Source organism: Podarcis vaucheri (genome assembly GCF_965113315.1).
Source record: "Podarcis vaucheri genome assembly, chromosome: 2".
NCBI classification, from domain to species: domain Eukaryota; kingdom Metazoa; phylum Chordata; class Lepidosauria; order Squamata; family Lacertidae; genus Podarcis; species Podarcis vaucheri.
This window is the reverse complement of record NC_138760.1, coordinates 108,422,726-108,443,892: the sequence shown is the minus strand read 5'-3', so window position 1 is coordinate 108,443,892 and position 21,167 is coordinate 108,422,726. Positions and strand designations below refer to the sequence as shown.

The 21,167-nt window shown below is 42.7% G+C and overlaps 1 protein-coding gene and 1 long non-coding RNA gene across 11 annotated transcripts in view; both read right to left on the bottom strand.

Moving 5' to 3' along the window:
- Window positions 1-21,167, bottom strand: part of FHIT (fragile histidine triad diadenosine triphosphatase) — a 1,063,956-nt gene that overhangs the window by 1,026,801 nt on the left and 15,988 nt on the right. For 6 of the 10 annotated variants that reach the window (XR_014216128.1, XR_014216129.1, XR_014216130.1 and 3 more), the window contains exons 1-2: window positions 17,356-19,098; window positions 16,046-16,124 (exon numbers count right to left, since the gene is read on the bottom strand). The exons of 3 other annotated variants lie outside the window; for them this stretch is intronic. Coding sequence is in view for 3 of the 7 variants with exons in the window: in XM_082210823.1 (XP_082066949.1) it covers window positions 16,046-16,124; window positions 17,356-17,789 (513 nt within the window). In the remaining 4 variants the exon portion in view is untranslated. Of the gene's footprint in view, window positions 1-16,045; window positions 16,125-17,355; window positions 19,099-21,167 lie in introns of those variants that run through there. One more of the 10 variants, XM_082210827.1, reaches the window with a different exon arrangement.
- Window positions 10,656-12,368, bottom strand: LOC309525578. Its single transcript, XR_014216437.1, has 2 exons — window positions 12,266-12,368; window positions 10,656-11,865 (listed from the first exon to the last, which is right to left on the bottom strand). It is a non-coding gene; the product is annotated as an uncharacterized lncRNA (long non-coding RNA).

The window sequence follows — 21,167 nt, the reverse complement described above, 5'->3', positions numbered from 1 at the left end:
TTGTTATATTGTCTCGAAGTTAAAACAAAACCCATCTCTTCTAATCCTACAAACTTTAGGGAAATGCTTCCCAAAATTTTCCCTCACTGCCCTCATTTATTTTGGAATCACACTTTTCACTTGCCCGGCGGCTTTAATGTTTATTATTTTAAAAAACCTAAACATCAGACTTAGTTCATCACTAAAAAGAAAAGAAAAGAAAGGCACCGCTTTGTTTCACTGCCAACACTTATAACATGGAGTTCTAGACCAGGAAAGCTGGACTTCTTTTGAATAATATCTAAAAGGTGGGAGAATGACTATTAAGAAATTCTGTGTTGCAGGACCTTCGTCTTTTAGTTGATATTGTTCTTCTTTGCTTTTAAAACAGCATCTGTTTTATTTGTGGGGGGGTTTATAACCGGATATTGTGTTGTAATCCACCCTGGGACCTTGTGGTGAAAGGTAGGTAAGAAATCACGGGAAAGGCTGCCTACTGAAGTTCCACAATCTCTTTGGCACAATGCACATTTAGTGGAAGTTTGATGGTAATATAATTGACGCACTTCAACTGAACCTGCTTTGTGTCTTGTTGGGGTTCTTGCAGAGTTCAGTTCCTACATTCTGAGTTGGTGTGAAATCTAACAACAGCTGCAAAAAAGAAAGCAAAAAAACCCCTTAATGACTATACAATGATGAGAGTCTGAACAGCTAACGATTCATGAAAGGCTTCAAAAGACTTGGCATTTGGCTCCAGTGGCTAAACTCCGAATTCGTTCATTTGTGAGATGGCAAATGAAAACATGAATTATTTGAAAGGATTTGCGCTTCCTTTGTTTTTACCAGCAACCACCGCAAGATTTTAAAGGCATTTTCACTCTTGTCTTCAGTTTATTTCTATGTATCATATATAAATAATGGCGATCTTTTGTGACTATTTCAACTATTATTTTTTTTAAAAAAATAAATCAATGGAACAAATTAAGCCACAACTCTGGTAAACTCCAGTTACCCTTGGATCATACAGATCTATTTCAATCAGATTTCAGGTTATATGTTGGAAACTGCCTTGCTCACTCTGTGGGATAACCTTTGTCAGGAGAGAGGAGAAGTGTGACCCTGGTGATTCTGCTAGACTTTTATGGTGGTTTTCAATACCATTGGCAGCAGTGTGCTGGACAGGCTCTCTGAAATGGGGTGTTGAAGGTATGCAGTCGCAATGGCTCCCCTCCTAATTGAGGGCTGATTTTAGAAAGTAGAACTGGGAGATTACTGCTTGATCCCTAGACAGCTGTGCTTCAGGGCCCCACAGGGATCTACTCTTTCTCCGATCAGATTTAGCATCTACATGAAATTGCTGGTAGGGAGAGGTCATTCAGAGATTTAGGATGAGGGGTCACTAGTAGCCAAAGGACAAACAGATGTGAGGCTGTGCACAACCTGCTTGAGCACAACTATGGAACTGATAAGCATGAACAAACTTGAGACTTGATACAACCTCTGTACTGTTGGTGGGTAATTTCCAGCCTGATAAGGTAAAGATAAAGGGACCCCTGACCATTAGGTCCAGTCGTGACCGACTCTGGGGTTGCAGCGCTCATCTCACATTATTGGCCGAGGGAGCCGGCGTACAGCTTCTGGGTCATGTGGCCAGCATGACTAAGCCACTTCTGGCGAACCAGAGCAGCGCACAGAAACGCCCTTTACCTTCCCACCAGAGCGGTACCTATTTATCTACTTGCACTTGACGTGCTTTTGAACTGCTAGGTTGGCAGGAGCAGGGACCGAGCAACGGGAGCTCACCCCATCACGGGGATTCGAACCGCTGACCTTCTGATTGGCAAGTCCTAGGCTCTGTGGTTTAACCCACAGCGCCACCTGTGTCCTAGCCTGATACACTCCCCCTAAAACAGGAGTCTTAAGATCTTCTGCACAGATCTTCTCCAAGTACCATCTTTAACAGAGGTATGCTATGTGGATTTAAAGACGGAAGGGGAGAACTATGTACACCACCTTGAGCTCCTTGTCAAAAAGGTGGGAGATAAATGAAATAAATGGAATTATGCTATTGCGGAGGCACTTCTCTGTGGTGTTGTCCCAACTTTAGAACTCTTCCCTAAAGAGCTACATCCAGTCCCAACATGACTATCTTTCCAGCACCAGGCTGAGATTTCCCTGCTTGCATTTTTTATTTAGTTTTGGTGGTAACTGCTTTTCTTACTTAGCTGTGTTGTGTTTTAGCTTCTTCTATAATTTATTTCACCATTTGACTTTTTTTAAAATAAAAAACCATGTATTTGTGTTTTTTGAATTATTTTCAATTTTGTATGCAGAACAGAAAACCTGATGACGTGCAGCCAATAAATACTTTAAATAAAAATCAATAAAATGAATATTGTTTTATTTTAAACGGTTGGGTCACCTTGCTCCACAGCACCCTCAGGAGATTCCTGCCCAGCAAGCAGGCAGAAGGAAACTAGAATTCTGCTGTTTCCCTACTTCAAGCAATCTACATGGTGCAGCCCCAGATGGCTCCATATACTACAGTTGCTCAGCAATGAAACTTTACTGGTACAACAGCATCTGGTGAAGCCTCGGCAGTAAGGCGAAGGCATTCAGGATTATTTCTTGCCATGGTGAGTTCGGAATGAATCAGTGAAATTATGTGCTAGCAAAATCTTCATTGTAGTGGTAATAACTAGTCAGTGCGCACAGCCTGATGGAGAGGGAATGCAACTGTTGACGCAATAAGGCCATATGTGAGAAGTCATAAATGGATTCTCGGTGCTCTTAAGAAACGAACAACCTGATCTTAATTACATTTCTTTTTTTTAACTTGGAAGTCAGTCCCATTTTTTTTCTGCCAAAGTGTGCTTTGGGATTGTAGCCCAAGAGAGTCACTGGCTTGCCAAAGTGTTAATGATTTTGGTGAATGGATGCGGGGGGGGGGGGGGTTGACTCTATACTCCTAACAACTCTCTCGTACCATCCTCTGCAATGCAACTTTATTCTCTGTCTTCTCCTCTTTATGTTGCCTATTTCCCCCCAGATTATCCCCTGCGCAGGTCCAGCGCTCTGTGTTTCTCCACACAGAGACACTGAGCATTCAGACTCGAGAAAACCAAGCACTCCAACGGCCGAATGGAGAACAGCTACAGCACAAAGCCAGATTCAAACCATGTTTTAAAGTGTCATTTTCTCTAGGCAATCCTCATATGAAATTCTAATCATTTTTCCATTGTACACATGGCAGGAAAAAAGAAAGGCTTTGCCCTATTGGACCTGTGGTTTCCCTTTTTCTAACTTCCGAAAATATTTAATTCAATTTCTAATTTTTTTTGGGGGGGGGGGATAAAGACTAATAGGAAGTAGTTTATGGGGCAGTTTCACTGGCATCACAAAGATCAGCTGAACAATATGGATTATATGAATGCATACCAGCAAAGGAGGAAGAATGTGGACAATTGATTTTTTAATCCCTCCCCCCCCCCCCCCACAGCTAGAAAAAATACCTCAGGAGAGAGGAACATCTAAGGGGTTCTGAACAAAAGTTTGGAAGAGCCAGACAGAAGGAAAGACAGCTTCAAAATGCCAGTCACAGAATATATTTCCGAATGTAACCCATCTGACGGTATTCATTCTAATGAGAGAAAGTGTCATTCCAGCCCAGCTTCCCTTAGCAACATTCTGTTGAAATCTCTGTTTGACGAGAGAAATACCATATCACCAATCGCCACAGTACAACTGCTCTGTCTCATGGTGTTTACAACAGTGACAGCTCCTGATGCTACCTTAAGGAGCACTAACCAGCCACACACATTTCCATAGGACGTTAAATTATTTTTAAGAAATAAAAAATGCACTGCATCTGGCTGGATTCCACTTTGGGTGGGGGGGGGGCTTTAAAAAAGGTATTGGTCAGGATTCAACAGAATAGTCATAGGTTTCCAGAAGGAGCCTCCTAAAAATAAATAAATCCCTGAACATCAGGGAGTTTCTGTTGCCACAATCTGTGAGAGCCTATTTCCAGAAAGAAAAAAACGGCGAAGCACTGGGTATACACACATCTCTTTGGATACAAGCCATTATATATTGTTGCGCATCATCCCAATCTCTGAATGGAGCAAGAATCCAGGCGCTCCAGACGCACTTACCCAGGGTTCGTGTTTCCTTTTCGAAATGAGGCACAGCACAGATTGTGGTGTCTTTATGATATACGCTTTATTTACACATATATACAACCTGAGCCTACGATGGAGGGGATCACACCACTGACATCCCAAGAGGGACTTCTTTCTCCCATAGCTGCAGCCGTGGATTCAAATAGATATCAGCCATGGCTCTGATCCTCTCTCTAGCTTTCTGTCTTCAACAGCCTGCTATCTTTTCCCCCTAGGTCACATCATGGACAACTCAACTCTAAGACTCTACTTTAAACTCTCCTTTTTTGTCTTGAGTTGAGGGAGGGGCCCCTCCATTTGCCATCTGGCACAGAGCTCCGTCTCTTTCCTAATGGTTCATCACCTTCCTTTTGTCCTCCTAATGGCCCATCACCTCAGTTGACTTCCTGGTCAGGAAACTGGCTTATATTTTAACATTTGAATTGACTAAATTCTAACCCCTACTGGACCCAGGAATTTTGGAGAGTCTGGTACAAACTCTTAACAATATATAACTTTTAATAGTGTAAGAACATACTGCAAAACTATGGTTTAGCCATGAAACCCAAGGCCTGTTGCTTCCATTTTTTACATTAAACCACAGTTCATTGTGTCCAGACAACCTATAGCAAATCTTTTTTTTTAATGATATTTATTGAGAATTTAAAATTACAGAGAGAAAAAGGGAAAGGAAAAAAGAGAGACAAAAAAAAAGAAATTAAACAATACAAGTTAATAGAAAGAAAAAAGAAAACAAAACAAAACACACAATACATCAAAACCAAAAACAAAAGCAAACAAAAAATTTAAAAACAAATCCAATATTCCCAAATCTTTATCTTTCGTTAACTTGTTTCATCGACCTCCTCACACCTCCGTTTTGTATTCTAGTTATTGATTATCTCAGCAAATCCTTTCCATCTTTCACTATATTCTGTCATTAAATTGCCTTAATTTATTTTAACCTTATCTTACCATAAAAAGCCCTAAAACTTAAAACTTATTTATACATAACTCCTTATAGCATTTCTACTAAAGCCAAATAGTTTTGTTCCAACATTTTTTCTAACACTCCTTAATTTTACAATAATTCTCTAAATGAATTTTTAAACTTTCTTCCAATCTTCATCCATCGTCTCTTCTTCCTGGTCTCGGGTTCTGTCAGTCTTTTCTATCCATTCCATCTAGTCCATCAACCTGGTGATCTTCTATCCGAGGCTCTTAAGTCTTTTCCATGTTCCTTCTGCAGATCTTCTTCATATTTATACCTGCACTTTACTTTGTCTTCTGCTGATCTTATTCTTAATTTCCTTCCTTTATCACTGAGGAGTAGATCTCGGGGAGACTCCAAACTAACAATGTCTTTATCCCTTCTCGACAGGTCAGCCCATTCTCCATAGTCAGCACTGAAATCCAAAAGGTATTTGAAGGCATGTTTCAAAGTCCCTCCAAAGTTAAGGGTCCCCACAACTCCAGACTCCCCCTGGCCCAAAACCAGATCCCAGAAGCCAAAACATCCCTGCATAGGGGGATCAATCCAACTTCCCATCTCCAAACCAAACGGTACTCCATCTCTCCAAATCTGTCTTTCTCCAGGTTCAGTCATCAAAAACAACAGCTTATGCTCCTGCAAGGCCGCGGCTCTCTCCATTTGTATTACTTGAGGTTCAACAACAACCTCCTCCTTTGTCTTCTGCACAACTTGCCCTGTCAAAGCAGATTCCTGGGTCGGTTCCTGAGTGGTTTCTATATAGGTATTCACTGTTTGTCCAAAATTATTAACTGCAACAGTCATCAAATCCATCTTCTCATGTAGCTGTTCCAGTAAAGCGCTTGTCTTGCAAAGAGCAAGCACTAAGGCTTCTTCAGGGCACATTCTTGTTCAAGGTCAATGTCTGGTTCTCACGATCTTTAATCTCTACAGCTGTAGAATTCCCCAGATCGACTCCAGCAACAGTTTCACAAGCTCCCTCTAGAGGAAACAATTTCTGTTTGTATCCGTCTTTTTGAAAGCAGATCCAGCAACAAAATTACTTTCGTTTTTCAAATATTTTGTTCCTTTTAAATGCAAAAGGAAACATTGGAATCAATATGTTTCTCTTTTTTAATTATCTGTCAAGAAACGTTTTATTTACAGTCAATGAACTTCCTCAAAACGTCTGTCTCTGGCACCCCGTTCCCAGGTTCAAGACGGTGGAAATTTATCTTTCTTTACTCTCTCTCCTGCAGGCTTAAACAATCTAAGATTTCCCCCCTGTTCTCCTGCTTCCAAGGGGGGTTTAGTAGTTTTAGCCGATGGAGATTTAGTCCTTTACAAACGACTTTCCAGACTTTAGCTTGCAATGTCTTTGCTTCAATCTATTTACAAAAGCGGAAGGCGGACTTCCTGTTTAGAACCTTCCCGCTTCGGTGCCAAATTAAGATGTTTCATAGTCCGATTTTCCGTTCTACTCATGGGTAGTTGTTTAAAGTCCAACTTTCCACAGGAAAAAGTCAGCGCTCTCCGGCAACAGCAATGCGGCTTCACTCCGTGAAAAGAAACTATAGCAAATCTTAATGAAAATGAGCTAGTTCTAAAAGTATTATTTGAAGTTGTTTCATTTCCACTAACCATAATTAAGATTAATCATAGTTTGTCTGGGTTCAAATACCAAAGTCAGTCAGAGCAGGTGGAAGCCTGGATAGGAGAAAGCTCATTTTTACCATGCAACGCCAATGATTATTCTTGCATCCAAGCCAGCCCAAACTAACCATGATCAACTGCTTCCCCTTAACATTTATAAATATTGAATGTGTATCAACATAAAGAGACCTACCTAAAGGCTGCGACAATCAGATACATCTGCTTTGGAGGCTGTATTGATATAATCTGCTTATCTGAATGCTGTTTTATCAGAATAGCACATGAGCGGGCCATTTTAAGCAGTAGATTGAGGGATTACCGAATCCCTCAAAGTATTTAAAATATTAAAAGTAATCTACCTTGGGGTCAGTGTGCGTGTGTGTGTGTGTATTTGAGTTACATGTTGCCAGGCTATATACCCAACACATCCCTGCTGCCCACTCCTTTCAGTTTTCATTTGTGTCATTATTTCAGAGTTTAGAGTAACAAGAAGTCTAACACTGAGTAGCCTTCACAGATTAAAGATGCCAACCCAATTACAGCCTTGCCCCTTATGTTTTGCAGCATTATATAATTGGTGTTTATTTGCTTTGATTTTTAGATGTTTTCTTTGATGTCAAACATTAATATTCATTGGTCCTCTAATGTTGAACTAATGAGAACCTTAAGTGTTTATAAGGATCCATTTAAATATTATGCTTTGAATGCTCGAGGTTTTTGTGTGTGGAATTGGAGGCGATTTTGATCTGAACCTAGAAGCTGACACGCTACCAGGTTCAACTAGATCGTAGGAGCCAATAACTGTTTGAGTTTGAGGGGGTGTCTTCTGGGCTAACAGAGAATCACTATCCATTGTATTGCGATTAAATCTAAAACTTCACACTGACACATTTGCACGGATGCCACAACAATAGCTCTGAAAGACTCAGTATTATGAGCCAAGGATCTGGCAGCAACTTTCTATGGCAGCACAGCAAAGGACCAGCAGCCAACACAATATGATCCAGTTACCACCCATAGAAGGTCAACGCTGCTAATATTAGCAGGTACACTATGTGTATCACACAGCTAGCCTCACTGTTATTATCCCTGGGACTGGGGTTACGAGTCTCTAACGTTGGTGTAAAATTTTATGACCTACATGCAGTGGCAGAGCTTCATGCTCCAGCACTGGGGGGGCAGAGAGCAGGCGTGCAGCCCGCAGGGGTGTGACGTGTGTCCTGGGGGCGTGGCGCACCGCCTGTGGGGGTGTGGCGCGCAGCGCAGGTGGGAGGCAGCCGCAATACCACTCCACCAGGATCGCTCCCCCACCCCCCTCTTCCTCCGCCAGTGCCTACATGGAAATTGCTAATTAATGCATGTCTCTTTGGGGTTTGGGGTTTTATCTTATTTTCTTTACAGTTATATTACTTACGTTGTTGTAACCCAGCCTGGGAACGTATTATGGCGAAGGGCAGGTAAGAGATCCAAATTAAACAATTTCTAGACTTAATATTAATTATATTTTCATCTGGCACATCCCCAAGGAGCACATCTGTTGTTTTTCAAAATCAGCTTATATAATTTATCTATTTTTTAAAAACCCACACACAGTAAAAAGCAGAAGACAGCAGCACATAATTAAAACTGCTGTATTTTTTCCGTGTATAAGACTATGGTTTTTTCCAAATTTCTAAAGTTTGAAATTGGGGGTCGTCTTATACATAGAAAGTTGCGATTATTTATTTCTTAATTTGGGGCTCAAAAAATAGGGGACGTCTTATACATGGGGGCATCTTATACATGGGAAAATATGGCATTTAGAACACAGAGTCTTCTACTGAAGGGTTGGCCGTATTTCAGAAAGTGAAAATCTGGACACAAAAGTCGTTCAGCTTTTTTCTTTTCTTTTCTTTTCTTTTTGTAAGAGGTTCTTTAGGTATTTTTTTCGGAATTCACCACTTCTGACATGGGCTCCTGACAGCCAAATCCCGGGAAATCTTAATGGAAAACACAGGCATTTGTTGTTGTTGCCATTATGTAAAGAACTTACTAAGTAGTCTGAAGGCTGCAGTGCTGCCTCTGTTTCTCTAAAAGATATTCAGGTTCTTTTTAAAAATGGGCAATCCAGCTGTAGTTGCTGTAGTGGATTAGTGCATGAGGTTGCCTTGACCCCACATGCTTTGAAAACAGATACAGGAATTCCCACTGGAAGCAATGGGGCTGGTTGGTGCTCCATTGCTCTAAGGGGGAATAGTACAGAAAACACAGTGGTACCTCGGGTTAAGTACTTAATTCGTTCCGGACGTCCGTTCTTAACCTGAAACTATTCTTAACCTGAAGCACCACTTTAGCTACTGGGGCCTCCCACTGCTGCCGCGCCACCGGAGCACAATTTCTGTTCTCATCCTGAAGCAAAGTACTTAACCCGAGGTACTATTTCTGGGTTAGCAGAGTCTGTAACCTGAAGCATCTGTATATAACCCGAGGTACCACTGTTTTTTGCCCATTCTGTTAATGCTGCAGTACCAAACAGATTTACCTGTGAGTTCAGTACGCTTGAACCCAGTGGCACTTGTTCCTGAGCTTACATAGGGCTTACAGCAAGCGGAGGTAGAAAGCACAGTGCTCTCTGTAAATTGTGGACTGCAACTTCCATCATCCCTGACCATTGGCCATGCTGGTTGAGACTGATGAGAGCTGAGACTCCATCAACGTTTGGAGCGAGTTACCCCAGGATTACACTAAGTACATGATTTTGTTCCTGGAAGTTCTCTTTCCCGCAGACAAATCTCGGAGGGAGGTGGAGATTTATGTCAATTCTGATCTTGGGCAGAAAAAAACAAACGTAATCCACTCATTAGGCTTAACAACAGAAACATCTTTGGAGACCTAACAGAAACATTGCAGAATACATCTGAAGAGCCATTACAGTTTGTCTTTAAGACTCTTCACTCACTTCTGTACCTTGCTTTTAAAACCAAAATCGATGCAAACAGCATCACGGGGGCAAAGGAATGATAACAAAATGCCAATGCAGAATGCAACGCTTATGTAACAGACTCACTGTTTTTATGGCCAAAAAAATAAAATAAAAAATGCTAAGAGCCTTTCCGATCACAGCCTCTCCCTCCACACAAAATATCGCCAGAAGTATGTATTTAAAAGAAACCTAGTTTTGTGCCAATTGTTGGTTGCATGATTGAAAACTGCTGTAATTAGCCATGCTTCACTGACTCATACTTGTATCCTTTTGTGGCTTTATTATTAGACCTCCTGAATTTTAATGAGCATGAATATTACAGTTCTAAGGGAATCTTTGTAATACACACACACACACACACACACACACACACACACAACCAAGTTAATCCCAATATCTTCCAAATGAATTATTTTAACTGACTAATATTTTATATGCAATACAGGGCAAGTTACCATAGCTAAGTAATTACCGCAACTTTTGCAAATCCTTTGAAATAACCACTTCGGGCCATCTTTGGAAATAAACCCATCTGGTTCCTTTCACAATCGAACACGTTCTCCAAGAATGGAGTCCTCAACGTGGTGCCAATGGGCACCATAGCACCCTCAGATGGAACCTGCTGGTGCCCATAAAGCCCTTCCATTTTTTGGTAGTGTTGTATTATTATTAAGGGTGGCTTTGGGGTGACAGAAAATCAAAATGCAAGCTTCTAAGCACCCCACCCTCATACTTCACTTTCACCAGAATACCTTTGAGTATATGGGGTGCTGTGACACTCCCTGTCAGAAACAACTATGAATTCAGAGGTGCTATGTGCATGTTGACGTCTAGAAACAAGGACTCTTGTTGTTGTATTGCGGGGATGATGTAGGTTATCACTGTGACCACTTGTTTCTTGAACTGGAAATAAATTAAGAATGAGGCACAATGGAAACAAAACTGGAATTTTATTAACAAGCACTCTCTGAAGGATAAGGCTTAGAGGTTTCGCTACTAAAGGCACAGAACTTGGTTTCAGTCACAGTTCCTTTTACAGATGTAATTAAGAACTTTGCTCATAACTTTCCTCTCTGTTTCTAATAAATCCAATTGCTCCTAGAATGGCTATCTGTTTTATTCTGGCTGTAAAATGCTTCTGGCTGATTCCTGCAATCTATTGCTTTCCCTAAGGAAATTCAAGACATGGTTTGTCCTGCCTAGCAAACCCATAACCGCCCAGCTGCTTCCTTAGCCAGGCCCTATCTGCTAGTTAAACGGTCACATTCCACCTTTTTTTTTTTTTTGCTTGCCGCTCACTCCTGATTGGTTGCTTCATCTGTCCGTCACACAAGCTACATCAGAAGGGAGACTGAAGCACACACAAACAACATGTATCATTGTGCTTTGAGCAGCACTTAAAAACAGGCAGGACTCTTGCACCCCACCCAGTTCAAAACTGGTAACCAATGCTGATTGTTAGACCTTTAAAAAACCTGGTAAACTTTCCAATGCCGCAAGCAACTACAATTCTATCACCGCCACACTTTAAGTAACAACGTGGCACACATAAATAAAGAGAACTGGTTCAACTTAAGCGTTCTACCATCAAAGTCCACCATTGAATCAGATAGCTAGTTTTGACTATTGTTTCAGCTCAATAAAGGTTATTAAGGTATTAAACTGCCTTTCTTTGAATTCTACAAACCAGCTCTCCCCATGACCTTTGCAGAGTTTTAAGATGTATACATATGCAGAATAAACAATATAATCTCTAAGAATATCCACAGAGCGCACCTGACCTTTGAAAACAGCGCAGCTAATTTTAATCAGATTTGTATAGCGTTAACCTCTGTGTCGACCTTTGTCGAGCTTTGTATAAATTCATAAACATCGTAGGAAATAACGAGGAACTAAAAGGAGGGGAGAGATCCATAATCCTTAAGCAAAATCATTTCAAGCAAGCTACCCAAGGAGTCACTTGGCACTTATGGAACAAGTTGCACAAAGGGTGTGATGTGGCCACATTGCTGCCAGGTTGACTGTCCTTGTTTGTTTGCCTACTAGAAAACCCAATATTACATGGCAAACACATTTGTTAAAAAGTGATGTTGCACCACAGCTGCCTAATCCATTTACAGAATTCTGCCATGATAGCAGGCCTCTTAAATTCAGCGGCGTAGCGTGGGTTGTCAGCACCCGGGGCAAGGCAAGTAATTTGCGCCCCCTAACCCCTAACCTGCCGCCGCTGCCAGCTTCTTCTTGCTGCTGCCTGGTCTGGTCTGGTGTGGTTCTCTCCCGCGCTCAGCGCTGCGCTGGGCAGCCGCTGCACTGTCCCTCCCCCAGATAGTCCCTCACTCTCTCTCCGCACCGCACGCCTGGCACCCACCCCCTCCACAGTGGGCGGCGACCCAGCGGCTTGGATCGGATTCGCACAGCCAGCACTGCAGTGAGAGAGAGTGAGTGAGCCAGGTAGGGGCAGAGAGCTGCGAGTGCGAGCGCCCCCCCCAGATGTTGCGCCCGGTGCGGCCGGGCCCCCCTGCACCCCCCACGCTACGCCACTGCTTAAATTGCAGTGTTACAAATCTAAATATGAGTATTCAATCAGCACAACTGAATTGGCCTGCTAAGTGCCTTTTGGCTCCTAGGAATGCATCTCACTAGCTGAGGCATAGGCAAACTCAGCCCTCCAGATGTTTTGGGACTACAACTCCCATCATCCCTAGCTAACAGGACCAGTGGTCGGGGATGATGGGAATTGTAGTCTCAAAACATCTGGAGGGCCGAGTTTGCCTCTGCCTGCACTAGTTGGTCTCATAGCCCTGCCCCTAGGTAGTGGTTTGTACAAGTGTACAACAACAATTGGGGTTATTGGTTTGTTTTGTTCTGGTTCCTGTTCTGTATTTTATTTTGTATTTTGTGTTTTTATTTTGTGTATTTTTATGCTGTGAACCTCCCTGAGATCTACGGATGAAGGGCAGCATACAAATTTAACAACAACAACAATTTATATTCTTCTTGCGCAAATCTCAGCTAACTGTATGTACAAATTCATTTTAAGGCGGTTAGTTACCCCTTAGCATTTCATATTCATGAGAGGGAAAAGATGGAACTGAAAAGTTGTCACCCTGGGGTGAATGTGTCTCAAATTAATTTGCGGCGGGGAAAACTGCTACACTCAAGCAACTTCCACATCACAAAGGGTAACACAGGTCAAACAAAGCAGGCTTTAGGCTTAAGCCAGTGGTTCTCAAAGTGTGCCGTGTGCCACACTGGTGCGGCAGGAAAGAATGGCAAGTGTGGTGGGAAGATTCAAGATAAATCAAAGAAACATTTAAATATTTCAGTGTAGTATAATATAGCATGGTATGGCAGCAAAACATATATATATATTTAGTTGTGTTCTGTTATAAATATTTTGGGAGAAAATATGTTTCTAGAAAATAAGCATCTAACTGCCTATTTCCATGTGGACTTTGTTTTAAACAAACAACAACAGATTGATTCAGAAATGGTACAGAATAGACTTATGGATGAACACATGTGAAAGTGATACAGGCCAGAAATAGTTAAGTCTTCCATATGGTATTAGCAATGATCACAAAATACATGCATGTAGCATTACCCCTTGCATAATTCACAGGAAGATGTAGGTACAATCTACCCAGCCACAAGACCAAGAGTACAGTAAGCAACCCTTCTCCAAGATCTACCACAGTTTATTATAATTTTGTTTGTTTGTTTGTTTGTGCCCCGCTCATCTAGCTGGGTTTCCCCAGCCACTCTGGGTGGCTCCCAACAGAATATTAAAAACTTGATAAAACATCAAACATTAAAAACTTCCCTAAACAGGGTTGCCTTCAGATGTCTTCTAAAAGTCAAGAAAGTTGTTTGTTTCCTTGACATCTGACAGGAGGGCGTTCCACAGGACAGGTGCCACTACCGAGAAGGCCCTCTGTCTGGTTCCCTGTAACCTTGCAGTGAGGGAACCGCCAGAAGGCCCTCAGAGCTGGACCTTAGTGCCTAGGATGAATTATGGGAGTGGAGACGCTCCTTCAGCTATACTGCCTTCCTTCAGACCAAGGCAGCAGACCCTTTCCTCCTTCCACTGAAACACGACTCTGAAATCTCACACAAGTGTTTCGTCGAAAGCAGAACAATGTCAATTTCAAAAAAAATATTAGCTGTGGATTTTGAGGACTGAATTCCTAGAGCCAAGCCAATTCATGTTTCCATTATTCAGCATTTCAGAGCGCTGCACCAATGCACAAACACAAAAGCCCACAGAAAAAGCCTTCATTATCAGTTATTAGTATTAGTAAGGAGATCCACCAGCAAGATGAAAAGCGCAAATGATGAGAAGCAACAAGCTCCCCTCTGTCTCTCTCTCTCTCTCTGGCGCGCACACTTTTCCTTTTGTTACTATGGCAATTCGGAGTTCAGAACATCTGCCTTCATTATCCAAGGCTTTCCAAAAAAAGGTGAGAGTGTGTACTTGAAAATTGGCCTCCTGGCCTATCTTGTTCGAATTCAATTACTGAACAAGGTCGTTCTTAAAGCATTAAGTGAGTATCCTGAACCTGATGCAGGAGCAAGAAATGCAACTGGAACAGAGATCAAGTATGAATTATTAGTGCGCAGGTGAAGCTATGTTTTGGGGAAGCTATTATTGCCCCAAATTGCTTGTGCTTTCTCATCAGAGGACATGAGCTCAAATTAGCTCCAGATTATGTGATGGTAAGACTGTAACTTATTTGCCTCCACGACACAAAGGATGTTGGCAACAGAGAACTGCCAACACCTCCAGAGGAGCCCTGAGAGAAGTGTAAAAGTAATCATTTAAACCACATTTTAAAAAAAGTTGTAGCTGTCTCCTTCTCACAAAATTCAATTTTTATATATTGTACGTTTCTTCATTCCAGCAATTTTCACCAGCTTGTAATTTTTATTTTTTATTTTTTTAAGAGAATGGCAGTAGTTTTTGGCCCACTTTAAATTGTGGAGCAAGCGAAATAAGCCATTTTATGAAATGTTCAACCTATTACCAAGTAACACGAAGTTGGATGAAAGCCTTTATTTTCAGAGCTATACCTGCACCTGTCCTATATTTGAACTTTAAATACCGACCCTTCTTCTTTCATTCGTACTCGCCTCCACGGCAGTGCCAACGAAAACAGAAATGGGGTTATCCATAAGAGTCTTGGGCACAAAGGGAACAGCTACACCTGGCATCCCATCAGTAGCTCTTAAAGATGTTAACAGGAGTTAAAATCACGTATTTTTAGGACACAATTGGGAGTCATTTCGCGAAAGCCTGGACCCAGGACTCTTAACATTTTTATTATTATTATCGTAATACAGCACAGTATTATGAAGCCTCTGAAAAACAAGCTTCGGAGCTGAGGGAACATCCATTATCAAGGTGCATTGCTCATTACAGCTGTTACTGAACATTTTCCTATATTACAAACAATAACCAGTACAGTCATACCTCGGGTTACAGATGCGTCAGGTTGCATTTTTTCGGGTTGTGGACCACTGAAACCCGGATGTACCGGAACGGGTTATTTCCAGGTTTTGGTGGTCGTGCATGCTCAGAAGCACTAAATTGCGCTTGGCGCATGCACAGAAGCGCCGAATCGCAACCCGCATGTGCACAGAAGTGATGCTGTGGGTTGCGTACGTGCATCCCACACAGATCACGTTCGCAACCCGAGCGTCCACTGTATTAGAACAAAATGCACCCACCCTTTCCAAAGATGTAAAGTCAGATAACATCAGAATTTGCATCCCTTAAATTGTCATATTCTGGTTGTGTGGCAGTTGCCACAGGCTAACACAGCAACCAAGATTTTTATAATGTAGTGTAGGTGCCCCAATCTTCTATTTTGCACTGCACCACAGGATCCAACTCCTAGGGGACAAGGTTCCTTCAGCTCCCCCCCTAAAATATTTGAGTGGGGTGCCCCCCTCCAAGTTGGTGGGCATTGCCATTCAAATGGTGTGTGTGCACCAGGTCATGTGATCAATGTTGAGGGCTGGAGCTTACCTACTTTTATTCAAGTTGGCACCTCTGCACTATACAGAATAAGGCAGGCATCCCCAAACTCGGCCCTCCAGGTGTTTTGGGACTACAATTCCCATCATCCCTGACCACTGGTCCTGTTAGCTAGGGATAATGGGAGTTGTAGTCCCAAAACATCTGGAGGGATGAGTTTGGGGGTGCCTGGAATAAGGTATGCCAATCCATCAGAAATGTGTCTTTTCGCTTCATCCCCCCATGCTATTTTTAGTTTAGAAGTTACTTTTTCTATCAGCACTAAATGCCAGATTTTTTTATACCGTGTGGTCAATCTCACAGTCTCCAAGAAGGTCCCGTATGTATCGACTGGTCAGCTTGACGTCGATATCAGGAAAGGTTCTAGAATAGATAATTAAATGGTCAGTCTGTGAGCACATAGGATACAATGCTGTGATTACTAAGACCCAGTATGGGTTTCTCAAAAACAAGCCATGCCAGAAGAATCTCATTCTGTAGAAGTGTATCTCAATTTCAGTAAGGCTTTGGACAAAGTCCCCCATGATATTCTTGCAGGGAAGCTGGTAAAATGTAGGCTAGATAAGGCGTCTTAGTAGACCACAAGCTTAAATGAATCCACAGTGTGATGCAGAAGTAGAAAATAAGCTAACGCTGTTCTAGGCTGCATCAACAGTAGTGTTCAGATCAAGGGAGGTAACAGTCCCACTCTATTCTGCCATGATCAGACCCCACCTGGAGTACTGTGTCCAGTTACGGGTGGCACAATTTAAGAAGTATATTGACAAGCTGGAACGTGTGGAGAGGTGGGCAAACAAGATGATCAAGAATATGGAAAACAACTTTATGAGAAAGAGTTGAGGGAACTGGATATGTTTAGCCTGGAAAAGAGAAGAGATATGATAGGAAGAACCTTTTGATGGTAAGAGCTGTTCAACAGTGGAAGGTGTCAACACCTTGGAAGGTGGTGGACTCTCCTTCCTTGGAGGCTTATAAGCAGAGATTGGATGGCCATCTGTCATGTTTGTTTTAGTTTAGATTTCTGCATAGTTAGGGGTTAGACTAGATTACCCTCATGGTCCTTACCAAGTCTATAATTATGGCTTTAGGCACGATCCCTTTGAATGTAACCACTCATAAATTGTGGGCTTACTGTATATCAAAATATTGGAAACTAGAACAAACTTGATCAAATCATAGTTTCCCGTTACAAATAAAGCAAGCCTAAAAATCTTAGGATGTACTCTTAAATTCTCAGCAACTGTCTACCACTACCTGAGTAATATTCTTGCTTTACCAAGTACCTAACTTTAAATTATCAGTGGTTTTAGGGGTAGAGGGGAAGAATGATTTGATTAATAAAAGAAAACAGCCTAAGAATATACATCCTAACATGTTAGTAATAATTATTCATTATTAAGTAGCTAGGAATCATTAAAAAATATTTTAGAGGTAACGAACAATAAAGCAAGCCAGTTCTTCTGTGGCTTACAACTCTTTAGCTAGACAAGTGACAAAGCTATTGATTTTGATGAGTTAGGTAACGAAGCAAAGATAAGAATCAAGTAAGTGAATCCAGGATACTAGGAAGGAATACACACCTTTGGATATTTACCTTAAGATTTCATCTGGCCAGATGGAACGATTCCCTCCCCGCATCCTCCTCCCACCATGTGCTGCTTCAGGAGCTCTCCCAATTTCCAAGAGCCAATTCAGGACAAGGGGAGAAAAGCCCATTTGCGCAAGCGTAAGTCCTTGTGCAGGCCTTTCATGGACGGGGCTCATTAGGTGAATCCCACCCAAAAATATTTCCATCCCATATATAAACAAGTGGTCAGGGGATAACTTTTTGTTTTGCTTTTTATCCACCAGTTGAACACAAAGCCGGATTTCTGTCTTTGATCCGGAAGGCACATAACCGTTCCGAGCTGTTTCATAAACACAGAGACGACCTTTCTGCTCCTTAGTCCTGCAGTTGTCAAAGCATAAATTGTTCCTGATTAGGCACAGGAAGTTGCTCAGGACCACTTCCTCCAGTGTCCCTCCCATCCAACTTATCCTTGTGTTCTGAAAGGGCCAGAAGATGATGCCCAACTCCTCGAATCAGTTCAACATCTCTCTGTATGTCCTCACCTGCTCTCCCTGGTACTTTGTTTACTGAGGTTGTTGTTTCAAAAGCCTGAAGAAACATCACAGCCCTCAGCCCTCTATAGCCCCCTTTTCCTCTTCTTTCAAGCTATAAACAAAACGAAAGCATCACTAGCGAGGAAGCTTCTTTTTAGATACAGTCATACCTTGGAAGTTGAATGGAATCCGTTCCAGAAGTCAGTTTGACTTCCAAAATGTTCAAAAACCAAAGTGCAGCTTCTGATTGGCCGCAGGAAGCTCCTGCAGCCAATCAGAAGCTGCAGAAGCCCCGTCGGGACGTTCAGCTTCCAAAAGAACGTTTGCAAACCAGAACAATCACTTCCGGGTTTGCAGCATTCGGGAGCCAAAATGTACAAGTTTCCGGGTATTCGACAACCAAGGTAAGACTGTACTGCTACAAAAGTGGCATTCCCTTTAAATAAACCAAAACTCAGTGGCCCATGTTTTCATTTGACTTCTTTATCTTGGCCCCATACAAATATATTTCAAAACAGAATGCTTTCCAATGGTACTGGCCATTCGGCCTGTTAATTGGTAATTGCTTTAAAACAGCACAAGCAATGTGCAGCTATTAAAACCTCTTCATAAAATCACCTGACAACCTGCAAACAAGAATCAATACTGACTGTTTGGTCTAGCCATGCATGACAATGCATCATTAATTTTTACAGGGAGGCTGCTAACGGTGCTGCAATGCCAACATTACTTTGCAAAATATATGTGTGCAGAGCCAGATACGAACATTAAGGTGATCATGATCTACTTAGTCACAGCGCTGGGAGCAAAGTTTGCACATAACCCTGATAACAGAGAAACGATAGAGCACGTTCACCTGGGGGGGGGGGGGTAAAGTTAGGGGGTGGGAGAAGAAAGTCAAGTATTTCAATGAGAAATGTCTTCGGGAGTGTAAGCTAGGTTAGAAGAAAGCCAAAGAAATGTCCTCTAGTCTGTTACTTCTCAAAGTGCTCTGCTCTCAGATGATGCTTGTGACCCACATATCTGCTTTGATGCTGCAGTTTTTCATTTGCTTTCCAAAAGCGATGCAAATTCTTGAGACCGAGCGAGGAAATGGTGAGGGCGTAAGAAAAAGAGCAGCCAGTGCTGTAGGCCTGTATTACCTCTGTCACCACATGTTCCAAAGGCATGTAGCTCCATAAACTATGAACCCACAAATCTGGCTCCCCACACACCAACACCTCTGCCAGAGTTTGGTGCTAGTTTGGTGCTGATGTTATGAAACAGGATGGTCAAACAATTATGCCTGGAGTTCCTTTGGAGTTGTGATGGCCTGGGAATCTGATTCAGAGGCTGAACCTGAGGATTTGCAGCCTGCACAGGAGTCCCTGCCTCCAGAACCAGCTGAGCCGGGGCTGGGGCCTGAGCCTGAAAGGCCCTCACCAATGCCGGATCCTCAGGAGCAGACACCAGCTGAATCCGCTCTGGCTCCGGAGGTGATCGAGGACCCATTGCCTGCAGGTGCTCCTCTCCTCAGCCCTGTCAGGGGAAGGTGAGGTTGCCTCTGAGTCCGGTAACCCTCCAGCCTCTCCGGAGCTGCAGAGGCTCAGGGCAGAGAGGCGGAGGGAACTAAGTTCTCGCAGGAGGAGTGCTCACCTCCAGGCCAGGAGAGGTGAGTCACCTGTGGACCGGGACTGCCCTATGCCTCAGAGGAGATAAAGGCCAGCCCGCCCAGTCCCAGGTTGCGGGAGCAACATCATTGGTTACCTGTTCCTGCCGGCACCCTGTCCTGCTTTCTGCCAGAGTTCCTGACCACGCCCGACTCCCTGCCTTGGACCCCGCTTCAGCCTCGGACCGGACACGGACCACGCCGCACAGTAACCGCCCCCCCCCCCCAGGACCAGCACAGGAGTCCCTAGTGCAGCCCACTACACCTCTCTACACAAATTTAATAAATATAAATTCAATTAATTATTATTATTACTAAATCATCAACCAAGCCAGAACCTGACGCCCTTACTTGGGACAGTGAGGCTGCAGCATCACATACACTAACAGTTTCCTTGCCCCTCGTTCCCGTCCTATGACATTTAAATTAGCAATGAGGGTGTTCAAGGAGTGTAGTGAGAATGAAATTTGCAACCTGCCAGCATTTGTAGCCAAAGGGGAAGGGCGTAGAGTGGGTGGTGGCGGCCTTTGATCAGGCAGAAGGCAGGCTTGGATTTCAGGGGTGGTTAGGGTGACAGCATGGGCTGCTGCTTTCTTTCAAAGCTATTTTGGAAGGGCAAGAAGTGGAATGTGGGGAAAAGGCCTAGGTCAGAGCTTTCCAAACTTTTCGTGTTGGTGGCATACTTTTTAGACACGCATCCTTTCGCAACACAGTAATTCCGTTTTACTAGCAAACCAGAGGTTAAACTAACCCCTTTACAGCCCCTGGAAGAGCACGGGGAGCGGTCATCATGACACACAGTTTGGAAAGCTCTGGTGGAGAATTGAAAGCTACAGTGGCGCACGAAGAACCAGAGGGAACAGGCGATTGAGGGTCAGAAGTAGCATTGGTGAAGGGAATTGGGGCAAGTAATGCACACTTTGATGATAGTTTACTGCGTATCCCAAGTATAACTCACCCATGAATTTCCTGTACCAACTCAAGAGCCTGATCTTCATGGGCCTGCTTTGAAGGTCTGCTACAAGGTTTTGACCCTGAAACCACTTCTGCTTCAGTCTAACACGGTTTGTAAACAAGCTTTTCTGAGACTAATCCCTAACTCTGCAAAAATCAGCTCTTTACCCCAGGAATTGGAGCATCTCAGTAGCCAAAGATCATTAGTCATATTTCAGGAGCTTGTTACTTTTGGTACCTTTTTTCAACACTTCATGGTTACAAATGAAGACAGCAGAAATGATTACGGGAAATAAGAGAAGACTCACATGTCTGCATGATCACTGAAGTCCCATATAACAGAACCACCACTGCACAAACTCAAGTTTCACATATATCCCATTGTTCTTCCAAAGAACACAAAGCACTCGTGCAGCATTGAATACAATTCCTAGAGTCTAAAGTGTGATTTCAATTTTTATAAACCTGATCTAACTGAAGGGGCTCCTCCAGATGACCTGTTTACTGCACATTCAACATTATATCCATGCACGAAGCTTATGTGAGGTTACACAATGTCTCATCTATACTGAACACTTACAGGTAGTCCTATTTGTGGGGTGGCTATACAACAATGAGCTTCCATTCCGATTTGTTTGCATGGCTATATGTTTTCATGATAATCAATGGTTTATTCCTCATTTTTGGTGTATTTCCCTGTC